General features: G+C 42.5%; 1 protein-coding gene across 1 annotated transcript in view; it reads right to left on the bottom strand.

The window, feature by feature from the left end:
• Nucleotides 1-13,590, bottom strand: part of LOC144752100 (complement C3-like) — a 1,799,539-nt gene that overhangs the window by 571,214 nt on the left and 1,214,735 nt on the right. The window contains exon 25 of the mRNA XM_078640046.1: nucleotides 3,033-3,093. Within this exon, the coding sequence (XP_078496172.1) occupies nucleotides 3,033-3,093 (61 nt within the window). The remainder of the gene's footprint in view (nucleotides 1-3,032; nucleotides 3,094-13,590) is intronic.

The raw sequence follows: 13,590 nt of genomic DNA, 5'->3' as shown, positions 1-13,590 counted from the left end.
ACTCTAGATTTACTAAGCTATGCAATACCATGCAAAGTGGACTTCTGTGGCTTAGAAGATCTCACTGAAGCCCTTGCATTGCTTTGCTCTGCCCTGTGTGATGCAATATCAATGCAAGGGCTTCATAAATCTGGGATAAGATTTGACGCAGCAGGATGTTTTACCTTCTGACTTAGTCTCTGAAATGGAAGTCACAAATCTGCAGCAGGTCAAGGCAGCAAGTTGTGGTGCCGAGTTGGATAGCAGCTGGACGAGGTCTCTGTGGAATAGCTGACTGTTAGTGATAGAGTTCAGATCGGGAGGACTTTGAATTTTATGTCCAAGGAAGGTCCCTCGCCAGGCAGATACTTTTAGCACCTTCACCCAGTGAAGATTTCTCTGTTTGAGCATCGTTTTTTTTAAACCCTGATTCTCCTGTGGGGGCAAGGCTTATGCCTTCGGATAGCTGAAAAGGGCTCTACAAGTCTGAGTTCTTTCGTTGCAAGGTTCTGCTGAATCCTCACTTGAGTAGAGGCCAGCTGCAAGTCCAGGACAGGTCCAATTGGAACTAATCAGCTGAGCAGTTTCTAAAAAGTCCTCATGTAGCTGTTCGTGTAGGAATTGGATTACTGGTTGAAGGGGGTTAGAACGCACTACAAATAATATTCACAAACCTTGTCAGGGTGAACTAAAAACATCACTAAATAAATCTGTGCTTAACCTTTTGGTAGCTTTGCAAAGAGCAGACAGGCTTAACTTAGAGGTATTATGTCAAATATTTATGCAGCACTCAAACAGTAATAAGGTGAAAAAACAACACAAGAAGAATCCCAAACCAATTTTTAAAAATAGAGGATATTTTAATAAATACAATCACACCCAAACAACACAAATCCAATCAGGTAGAACCGGAGTAGGGGTTCTTAAGGTTTATGGTGAAAATAAAGGCAAAAGTCGCCATGCACCAACTGCGGGTAGATGGTTGTATCAGACCGGAACAACGTGAAAAGTTCTCGCTGACTGTAAGGGAGCACTGGTCAGGTTCGGACCATGTACAGCCCACTGGGAGTTGAACCTTTTATCCTTGTTGCAGTGACAATGCGGTGGAATGATGGAAAGCTCTGTGTCATGCTACATTGGGCCATCAAGTTGCTGATCAGGAGCTGTGCACTGAAGCTCTCAGTGCCTCTGTGTCAGATCTGGTGAGGCTGCCGATTAGGAGCTGCACTGTGCTGCAATGCATGGTTCTCAGAGGCTTGGCATTGGATCCCGTGAGGTCACTGACAGAAGCTGCGAGGTGCTGCAGTGTGTGGGCCTGCATCGGGCTGCGCCACTCTGCATTTGGTCAGATGAATGGCCAATCAGGAGCAGTAAGGTGCTGTGATGCGTGGTCCTCCATCGGTCTGCATACTCTTACATTGGATCTGATGAAATCTTCAGTTGAGCAGGGGAAATACACTCTGACTCCAGCCAAGGGTCCAAGACCTTGAGGACAGCATTTGGGGGTTAGGACTCATTCTCACAGAGGGCAGCAGAGGTGTCAGGTCCAGGAGGGTCTAGACAGCCTATAGGTAGACTGAGATATAGCTCAGCTATGAGAAGCCTGAACATATAATTTGTCTTACAAAACGCATATCTCAGCAGCTTAAAGCAAAGCCTCAATGAATAGTTACTTTGAGTGCATTGTAAGACATATGTAGAATTTGCTTTAACGTTTGCTCTTTGTGTTTTTTCTCTCAAATGATATCTATACAAAGGTAGTACAGCTGCATTCCTCTTGAGTAGACACTGCATCGCAATGTCCTATCTCTTCAAATCAATGCAATTTGGGAGCAAAACGCTTGTGAAATCTTATTCTGCTGTCAAACTAAGCCTTTGTCTGTCAAAAGTAGCATAACTCTGAAATGCAGAAGCATTGCACAATGAAAACACCACTATGTGCACTACCTGTTCCAGCATTACAATGATAAACTAGCAACAATATTGTTTTCCTGGTGGCTTTCTTTTGTCCCCTCCAGGTTTGCCACTTTCTCTACTCAGTCCAGGATGATTGCTTTTATTAGTGTAGACATTTAGGAACAGACATTATATAGAATTTAGTCATTTTTTCTCAAAGGAATTTGGGAGAAATGTGTACCAAATATTACATTTCATAATGCCTCTGGCCCTGAAAGATTTAAAAAGAACATTTAAACTTTAGTAGATCTCACAATGTATGTGTTGAGCTTCAGAACAGAATTGACAGCATGGATGTTGTTGTTATAAGATATGGTATTAAGAGGCACTATTTTTAATTCAGTTGGAGTGACATCTTTGCGAGACATTGCCCATCAGCCTCAAATGTTTTCCAGAGCTTGAAGGAATACTTATATTCTTTCTTGCAAGAGCATTTTTCTTTGCAGCGTTATTTCAAAACAACGTCCTATTTTGCGAGTTCTTTAGGCCTGATGGCTTCTTGCATGGATGTCGTACAGTAGTTTTCCAGAAGAACTGCTCAATATGGCTGCTAACGACAACTATTGTATTTTAATTTAGAATATTGCAGATCCCTGGCGGAATCATTAATACGTGGCACTTTTGCCAATTGAATGCCATTCACTTATTCAATATCAGGAGGCATTGAAGATGCACTAGGAACCAAACAAGAGACTTGTCAGTTGTATATCATAAATTAAGGTTGTTACCCCACTATGCTCAATATTTCGATAGTGATTTGTATTGAAATCTGTAGAAGCTATTTTTTAGTTGTCAAAACTCTCATTCCCCTTTATAAATAAATGTGTCAGTAGCCTATAAACATTGTAAAATCCACAAAAACTTGTTGTTTGAAATAGTATCGGTTTTGACCGATATGATTTAAATGCACAATTCATCACTCTATTTTCTTGTATTAGCTCTAAGGATACCTCCGCCATATTGAATCAAATGTTAGTCTGTCTCTATAGATTGGCCAGTTAGCCCCCCTCCAAAGATAGGGACTAGCTGTGTACCAGCCAAGAGTTATAAAAAAGTGTAAATAAAGCCCAAAATAGAAAGAGGAAATAATACATTACCACGTATTTTGGCGTAAAGAGTTGTCCGGAAACAGAAGGATTGTCATTTGTCTGTTATATCCTGTTGGAGAAGATTACATAGACTTCTTAAGTATGAGAAAGCTTTTCAAATGCAAGAACTTTAATTTGCATATCATATGTAGGGGTGTTAGAAAACGTTTCACAAATTGTGAAACAGGTGAAATCTGTCCTTTTTTCAATCTGCATATGGATTAAAGCCATGCGAAAACAAGCACATTCAAATCCAATATGTCTAACATTTTTGACCTACTGGCTTTGTCTATGCTGTTTTCTGATGCTGTGCAGCATCAGCAAAAAGGGTAAAGAAAAGTATGATGGTGCCGCTATTGTTGTCCGTCACATCATTCTGTAGGCGATCACGTCTCCAAATCTTGCCAAAAAATAGGTAGGCATAGGTTTACTATGCTTAACTCCAAATATATGTACAGTGATGATATAGATATATCTTCAAGTTGAGTACAGTTAAGAATAACTAAAATTATACTTACCTATTTATGTTTACCTTCTCGATATTTTGGTCCTCAATATTTTTACCAAGATATTCGACCACACATTATTTTTTTCCTCAATATTCTGTCATACAATGGCACCACACATGCGTGCACGCCTGGAATATGGTGAGGGTGCCATATTCTTTTTTTATTGACCTATCTAAGATGGTGAATGCCACTTCTACCAGTAAACCAAAAAAAAGAAATGTTAAATGTGCAAAAACAATAAATGGCAGGTGCAGGGCCATCCACAAATGGAAAAAAATGTAATGCCCACAATGGGTATGGAAGCAACGGTGAAGGTGGTGAGGGAACAATATGGAGGGGGAGAGGAACTAAAAATAAAGCAGAGTGGGGGAGGTGGGGAAAAGCAGCACAGGTGCGAAAGAGCAGCATGGTACAGAAGGGCCGTGGTAAAAATCAGAGGAAAGATGAGGAAATATGAAATATCCAAATACCGCGTCCATCTTGTATTTAGACTCCATTTTGTATTTGCCGTTACTCAGGCCTAGCTTTTCGAGTTACGCGCTCAGCGCTCAGCACTCCTTGTCCCTGAAAACACATGCAACGCTCACTAAAAGCAAACTGTTCCTTGTTGGCTCTGCTCGAGAGGATCAATCCTTTACACAAAGGGGATTGTGTAAAATCCCTGCCCGCATTATGGCTCATGTTTGTGGTAGAGTTCATCTGTCCTTGTGCATTGTGGCTCATGTTTGTGGTTGGGCTCGTCTGTCCTTGTGGCGGGTGGTATAAGTCACTAGATACGTTCATGATTAACCATGTTGCGAAAGATGTTGCACGAGTAAAAAAACTAGAGCACGCGATGGTCACGCTGCACTCTGGCAAACAAGAAAGTCACTGTTGATTGGTTCAGATTTGTTTGAGCGTGGGTTGGATATGGGTGTGTCTATTGCTATAAAAGATTGTACGCTTCAGATTGAAGCAGCAGTCTCCCGAGAACTTACTGTATTTTACTTCTGGGACCACTGTTCATGGCTGCAGCCAAATAAATATTTACTCTTTCTCACGAATAGAGTGTTCCATGTCTCTGTATACCTGGACAGGTGAACTCGAATATTTCAGGCGTGCCCTGCGCCGCTGGGCCATTAAAAGGTCCGGTTCTTCAATTGGCGCCTATCGTGGGGCGTCTTCAGTGGTCGCGGTCAAGCCGGAGGTTGGTGAGAGGTCTTGTGAACAAACTCTGAAGGAAACGCACCATCTAATAAGACCCCTGCATGTCTTTGTGGACCCGAGGTTTTTGTAGCGCTACTTCTCCTTCTCAAAGGCTGCCTGACTGCTGCCCTGAATGATGCCCTGTCTTGGTCCCATTAGCCGAGAGAGCGAGACGTTAGACGGACCTCTATCGGTGAGAAGAGAATTTGGTCATGTAAGAGTGGGTAGCTCCCACTTGTCTAGTTTTGTTATAGATGGTTTATTTGTTCGCATTTTGCAAAAGGCGAAACCGAGGGGTAAGTACTTGAATTGAGAAAGTACATGATTAATTTTACCTCGTGATGTTTGTTTTTCGAGCCAGAGATTTTTTAAGATGCCTGGTTTTAGCAAATTTCGTCAATGGTGTTGTTGTTCTTGTTCAAGGGACTCCTGACTGGAAGACACTTGTCCAGTGCCTCCGGTAGGAACTCCAAAATATGAAGTTTACTCCAAACATGGGACTGGGCCTATCATTTTTACGGACCTTTGGGAAAAATACACTAAGAATGATGGTATTTTACAATGGCCGAGAGAAGGTAGTTTCGAGCCCTGTGTGTTGGACAATTTAGAGGAGAGATTGTTCAAAAGAAAAGCCCGGCCGGCAATGTTTGATTCATTTCGCATTTGGCGAAAAGAATCAAAGCAGAAAGAAATTAAACAACAGAAATCTCAGAATAAACAAGTTCGTCTGTCTATTATACAAAAAGCTCAGAAACATGAAGACGATCGAATTGAAAAGGACATAAAGATAGTAGATAGGAAGCATAGAATGGAGATAGATAAGTGTTATCCTGCTTTGCCTACTTCTCCCCCAATAGATGAGGAGAATGAAAAAGACCCTTTAATGTCCCTTATGTTGTCTGCTCCACCGCCTTATGTACCAGCTCTTGCTCCCCCGCCAGTACCGGTTATGCCTCCGCCTGTGCCTCAACCCTTGATACCAGTAGTGGTCCCAGCTACTTCTGTGGGTCCCGTAGTCCCTGTGATACCTACCGCATCGACACATGTCTCCACCTCTACTCCTTTGCCACAAACTTCTACTTCACAAACGGTTCGAAGAAAGGAGAGTGGATTCTTTTCAACCTTTTCCCCTATACTAGACGGAGTTCGTAATTCCCCGATCATGAAGAGAACTCTTCAAAGTCAGAGTCGCCTTGACTTCCATGAGGAAACAATGCTCCAAACTCAGGCCCGAAAGTGGATGACGAATGTAAACATGAATGGGTCATCCGATATCCAAACTGTGACCTCGCAATGGCCTTCATTCACCCAGCGTTATGTTTTTGACCTCATGTGTGAAATATTAATTCAAATGTGGGAGAGCGAAGTCGAGAATGGCCCACCTAGGGAATTAATGGAATTACGAATGGAAGTAGCTTCTGGAGCAGTGGTAGGACAGGATTATCATGATGCAGTAGCGAATTTAGTAACATTTTGAGACCTTCTGTCTTGTAGAAATAAGGGAGCAGGAGGAATTGTTACACTAGATAGAACATACCCTATGCGAGAGGTACAAACATTATGGCGTGATGCTGTGGGAGGAGCTAACCCTGTGGCTGTTCATTTCCAGCAAGTTTGGGTACATGTTCCATGGAAAAGATCAGAGGTTATTGCATTAAAACAAGTATTACCTGATCCACGTAAAAATCCGGCAGGTTATTACAAAGAATTAACGCAGACATTGTCCTCTTGTACTTTAACTTTATCTGATATAGAAATGTTGATGGGCCAAGTAGTCCCATCCGAAATATGGAACAAGATTCGTAGGGAAGATCACGCAGCTGAGTTAGGAGGTAACTGGACTGCCATCGTACAAGCAGACCAAAGGCAGGTGGGTGGGGCTAAACCAGAACCAATGATAGCAGAATTGCCCGACAGAATAATAACACTTATGAAAACTCTGATGCCTGCCCAAGCAGTCAATTGGGATAAATTATCCGCTTGTAAACAAAAGAAAGATGAGTCGGTGTCTGATTTCTTTACCCGTTTTGAGGAATCATTTGTTGATCATAGTGGACAAGATATGGCCGCACCAGGGGGCCAAAGATTATTTGTGGATACATTTGTCTCTAACTTACTGCTGGAATTATCTACTAGACTCAAAATGTCTGAGAGCGCATGGTCTGTAACAATGCCTTCAGGAATTTTAACGATGGTTCAATATTATGAGAATAGGGATCTGGAGGAGAAAGAGAGGATGGAAAAGAAAAAGGAAAATCTCAAAACGAAGGTCCTTTTGCAACATGCTTATTCCCCACGGGACCAACAGAGGATCCCTCAGAATGTGCCTCAATTTCAGAAACCGTATCAGTATCAACGTCAGGGATATCATTTTCCACGCCCACCTCTTGGTCCTAATCAATGTGCCTACTGTAAGGAAGATGGTCATTTCAAAAATAGATGTCCACACTTGGCCCAGAAAGAGAATATGGGACTAGTACCTAGAGGCCGGGGTGGATATCAGTCTGTGCCACAAGGCAGGGGACGAGGAACGTTGATACAAGATCAGCGACCTTTGCCACAGTCCAATGTGAACTATTTTGATCAACCATTAGGGCAGACGGGAAACTATTATAATGATGATTATCTAGGAGAAGAAGGACAAGCCTTTGTTTCCCAATAGAACAGCCTAGGACAAAGTGAGGGAGTTGTGACTATTCCTGTGGATCAATGTGGTCCTGTTAATGTCACTACATTAGGGGTGCAGGAACAATTTATATGGGACACCGGCGCATCTAAAAGCTCCATTGTTTGCTCCAAGCTCCCTGGGGCACCTTTGACTGGCATTACAAATATTTCAGTAGGATTTTCTGGGACACTGTACAGAATCCTGTTTCTAGCCCCTTGCCCATATTGGTAGGACCATGTCATTTGGAGGCACCTCTTATTCTTACTACTGGCTGTGCTGGGAATTTGTTAGGTCTTGACCTTTTGAAGAGATTATATGCCACGCTATACTGCTCCCCTCAAGGAGTACATTTGACCTTAGGCCAACGAATAGTGTCCCCATTATATTTGTCCATTATTGCCTTACCACATGAACTCCGACAGTTACCTGTCTCCCTATGGGCACAAGGCCCTAATGATGTTGGATTGTTGCAAATTCCACCCTACTCTATCACATTGAAGAGTAATGTCAAGTTGCCACGCATTCCTCAATATAAGATATCTAGTGAAGGTGAACAGGCTTTGCTTTTAATAATATCTGATCTGATACAGAAAGGTGTTGTCAAAGAAACAAGAGGTAATATGTGTAACAGCCCTGTTCGCCCTGTGATTAAACGTACAGATCCGACACAGCCCCCTGTTTATCGTTTTGTCATTGATTTACGCGAAATCAATACGTTTGTTTTGCCTCAATTCCCTGTTGTTCCAGACATCACTGCATTGCTTACTATGATACCTACTACTGCTTCATGGTTTTCTGTTATCGACCTCAAGAATGCATTTTTTAGCATTCCGATAGCTGAAGATAGCAGAGATATTTTTGGATTCTCTTTAGGAGGTCACAGTTTTAGATTTTGTAGAGCTCCTCAAGGTTATTGTGAAAGTCCCTCTATCTACAGCCAAGCACTTACATTTCAGCTTGACACATTATCCTTACCAGAAGGTACTGCCCTGATACAATATGTGGATGACTTATTAGTAGCAGCAGATTCAGAGTCATTGTGCAAAGAGGCTACTCTTTTGCTTCTACAACACTTGTTTCAATATAAACATAAGGTCTCTTTGTCCAAATTACAGTACTGCCAACAAGAGGTTACTTATTTAGGTCATCTCTTGTCAAAAGAAGGGCATAGACTGACTCCTGAACAAATACAAGCTATTTCACAGATGACGATCCCACGCACACAAAAGGAGGTACGTGCTTTTATAGGCATTACCTCTTATTGTCGCCAGTGGATACCAAATTTTTCTCTGATAGCCAAGCCTCTATTAGCTTTGACACTAAAGGATACACCACACCCTCTCCCTTGGACACCAGAATGTCAGAAGAGTTTTTGGGACCTGCGGTCCTCTTTATGTTCTGCACCATTACTAGGAACCCCTGATTATACTAAACCCTTCATACTAAATGTCCACGAGAGAGAAGGTTGTGCATTATCAGTATTGACACAGCACTTTGGTGATAAACAACACCCCTGTGCATATTTTTCAGCAGTTTTGGACCCTGTTGCAAGAGCATTACCAAGTTGTCTGAAAGCAGCAGCAGCAGCAGCAGTATCAATCCACCAGTCAGCAGGATTGGTATTAGATTCTCCACTTACTGTCATGGTTCCCCATGCCGTAGATACGTTATTGAACACAACGAAGACACAACACCTTACCAGTGCCCGTCTCTCTGGGTACGAATTAACATTGTTAGTAAGCCACATCAGCATAAAGAGATGTATTACACTGAATCCTGCCACCTTGCTACCACTTCCATCAGATTCAGACACTATTGAACATCATGATTGCATTTTCCGAACAGAGGAAGAGACAAAAGGTAGAATAGATCTCAAAGATACTCCGATTCCTAATCCTGATGGAACACTTTATGTTGATGGTTCATGTTTTAAATTGCCTAACGGCGATACCACAGCAGCCTATGCGATTACAACATTGCACACAATCATAGAGACAGCTAACATACCATACAATTCAGCTCAAGCAGCAGCTTGTGAATTAGCGAAAGACAAAAAAGTTAACATATATATGGACAGTCAATATGCATTCGGAGTGGCGCACAATTTTGGAAGCCTCTGGGAAGAAAGAGGTTTTCTTACCTCTCATGGGACAAAAATACAACACGGTCAGTTAGTTAGTCACTTGCTTGAATCACTTACTTTGCCCACACAAATAGCAATTATTAAGTGTAGTGCTCCCAAAAAGATAACAGATGACATTGGAAAGGGAAATGCTTATGCGGACCAAGTAGCGAAAGAAACAGCTAGAGATTTGTCCAACCGAATGTATATGGCTGGTCCAGCACGATGGATTATGGAAGTAGGACTGTGTGAGGATACTCTAGAAAATGTGAAAAACATACAAGCAGAAGCCACTCAAGAAGAGAAAGACAAATGGAGGGAAATGACTGGCCAGCTAGATGACACTGGTGTTGGACAGATTTGTCCAATTAACAAAGATGGTTACTACCCAATGCTTATGTTCGTCCTGTTGTGACAATGGCACATGGTCCAGCTCACATTAGTGCCAAAGGGATATGTAAGCTTTTAGCACCAGTTTGGCAAAACTCCAACATTCCCAAATACGCAGATAATCTAGCGAAAAACTGTATGGTGTGCCTGATGTATAATCCAGGAAAGCTAATGCCAACTCCAGCAGAACACTTCGCAGCACCGACATATCCCTTTGAAGTCCTCCAAATAGATTACATTCACATGGAGAGGTGTAACAACCTTAAATACGTACTTGTGGTGGTAAGTGCCTTTTCCAAATGGATAGAGGCCTACCCCCTCTAAGACAACACAGCCTTGACAACTGCCAAAGCTCTCTTAAAATATTTTTTTCCGAGATTCGGCTTACCCCGAATCATCTGGAGTGACAATGGAAGTGAATTTGTGGGCCAAGTCATGCAGAAAGTTTGTACTGGTCTAGGTATTCGACAGAAATTTCATGCAGCAAACCATCCACAATCAGCAGGTTTAGTGGAACGCTATAATGGAACCTTAAAACTTAAACTTGCAAAAATACAGGCCACCACGGGCCTAGGATGGCCTGATGCATTGCCTCTTGCCCTTCTATCCACAAGGACTACAACACACTCGCGCATGGGGCTTAGCCCCTACGAGATTGTGTTTGGACGTCCAGCTAATGTTTGGGGCTTCCCTAGACCAAAGAAATATTCTGATATTAAATATCCTATATTAATTGATTATTTGCATGAATTAACTAAAAGGATGTCTGTCCTTCAGCAACAGGTGCATGACGCTTTGCCTCCAGCTTCCACTGACCAGGGCCATTCCATACAACCCGGAGATTGGGTATGTGTGAGGAACTTCCAGAGGACCAAGAATCTCGAGCCAAGGTGGAAAACTCCGCAACAGGTCTTACTTTCAACGAGAACAGCAGTCAAGGTTGCCGGAAGAAAAAACTGGGTACATGGGGTACATTGTAAAAAGGTACCCCTACTCTTGCCTTATGATCAATGGGTAAAGGATGGACTAGGAGAAGTTGAGTGCGAGAAAGTTCCAAGATTTGTGCTTTTCAGTGATGCGCGCTTAAAATACACCAAGTCTGAGAAAGAAGACGACGAAATCCTCCAAGCAGCGGTGCCATCTTCATTGAGATTAGACACTACCAAGTCTCACCTCCTTTTTCAAGATTAAACTGTACCTGGTTCAAAGAGATACAATTTGAGGCCAAGACTAAAAAACACTTCAGCAATGCCTCAGTGATTTTGTCCATGATTTTTTATCAACGAAATTCTAATTGAACTCAAGTTGCAGGGCTGTGATTAAGTCTCAGACTCGTGACCCGAGTAGTGGCATTTAGGCCTGTGGGACCTGTAGGATCATAGGACTGCAAATAATCACGGCTGAGTGAAACAACCACCAATCGCGGGAAACACCTAGAGAATGGAATTGGCTGTCCCTAGGACAACTGACAAAATGCAAATGAAGAGAAAGAAAAATTGTAAATTATTACATAATCGTTGTTTCCTAACTTTAATAATAGTGGTCCTAATATGTATTTTGATTTCTTGTATAGGATGGGTGTTTCATATGACTTCTGCACGGCCTACCACCAAGGTTATTAGTGAAATGCATTCCCATGTTACTTTATCCCCGCATCTTGAGTCAAGAAGGAGCGAGTTCCACAACAATACAACAATACAAAACAGTTTCTATGTTGCATCAACATCAGCTGGCTATTAACACCACTAATTGTTGGGTTTGCGGCCTTCTGCCAAGTTCTGTAAGCACCGGAATACCATATATCCCTCTTCCCTTTTCCTTTAATGGTTCCTGTAGTGCGTGGTGGGAGTTAAGCGCCCGTTGGGCATTTAATACCGACAGAGATAATACGGACGTATGGGATTTTGGACTATATCTGTACCATTTGTGTTGGCCAGATGGGAAAAGAGTATATGGAGTGACCAGTGAAAAATCAGAATATGCTGATCGCCAGAACAGGTCTACAGACTTGTATTTCTTGCCTTCTGATAAGACTCCTCGCAAAGGACAAACTCTTCTAGTAACGTCTGAACAGGCACCATTTTGTATCAAAAAGGGGGGATCAAAGAACAAGGGTACTAGTAAGTATCTGTATGTTGTAACTCTAAATGGAACAGACTGGCCTCGCATGGTACCCTCACGTAACACATATTTTGTGTGTGGGAGTAAGGCCTACACTTCTTTACCCAGTAACTGGAAAGGCACCTGTTATATTGCTTGGTTACTGCCCCCTACGTATACAGCAGATGCCAAACAGCACCTGCAGAAAAGAGGAGTGGTATCTACCGCAGATACAGCAGGACAAGAAGCAGGAGATTTTTTTAAAAGGGCTCTTTCCATTCTGGGGTCCAATAGCCAACAGTAGAGACATAAGACAACTTATTCGAGTTGTAGAGGCAACTGTCAATGAAACAGCTGGAGCTCTAAGTAATATTACAGCAGAGCTTGCTGCGGACTGCCTTGTCATGCTCCAAAATAGTATGGTATTAGATATTATCCTTGCTGACCATGGAGGCGTATGCAAATTGATCGGATCTAGCTGCTGTATTTATATTCCTGATAATGCCCCTACGGTATACCAGGCCATCTCAAAACTACATAAGATAGCTGAGTCTATCCATCAAGACGAAGGGAATTGGTCAATAACAGGATGGTTCTGGGGAATACTGTCCACTTGGGGTTGGAGGATTATGACATTTATTGGAGCCATTTTAGCTGTGATAGTTACCTGTTGCCTCTGCCTACAATGTGGCCCGGCCATCTGCGGCCTTTGTGCCACATTATGTATACCCCGGCCAATAAGTAAGAAGAAAGAAAAGAATGCACAAACAATGCTGCAAAAACAAGTCTCCCAACTCATGGCCATTAATGTAGATTCTGACAAGGATTTGCCTGTGCATGGCAAAAGGGAGGACTGAGGAAACATGAAATATCCAAATACTGCGTCCATCTTGTATTTAGACTCCATTTTGTATTTGCCATTACTCAGGCCTAAACGATTCAAAAAGGGGGTGGTGATGGACAGAGTATCTGAATTAAGCAGAACACTCCTACCCAGTCAAAAGATCAGGGCTTGATCCATCACCGTTTTTTAGCTCACTGCACCATCCCAGTTCAGAACCTGGCAACATGCAAATTAGTCCGACCCTGGCCCAGTGCATCATGGGAACAGGGCAGACCAACTATCACTTTATTAAAAGTGATAGTTTCTAAACATGAACATAGAACAATGCATACCACCGCCCCGGCCACATCAACATTAGGGAACTAAGGGGAAAGTAAGTAGTCGCATCCTGTATGTGGCCCACAATCTTATAGCTAGAACATTATAGTTTAATAAATTAAACACAATACATTTCTACAGTTCGTATTCTGAAAGCACGTATTTGAAGGTACTTTCATATGCGATAATAAAAGAAGAGGGGTGAAATTGAAAAGTAATTGCTTAGGATCGCACAGTTTGTATAAGTGGGGAAGTCAATCAATCAATCAAGCATTTGTAGGGCGCACTACTCACCCGTGAGTATCTCAAGACGTCGTTGGGGGGGTGCTGCTACTGCTCGAACAGCCAGGTCTTGAGTAGCCTCCTGAAGGTCAGAAGGTCTTCGGTCTGCCACAGGAAGATGGGGAGGGCGATCCAGGACTTGGCAGCGA

Source organism: Lissotriton helveticus, chromosome 1_1, assembly GCF_964261635.1.
Source record: "Lissotriton helveticus chromosome 1_1, aLisHel1.1, whole genome shotgun sequence".
Lineage (NCBI taxonomy): Eukaryota > Metazoa > Chordata > Amphibia > Caudata > Salamandridae > Lissotriton > Lissotriton helveticus.
The sequence above is the reverse complement of the archived record's forward strand: the minus strand, read 5'-3'. Positions and strand labels throughout refer to the sequence as shown.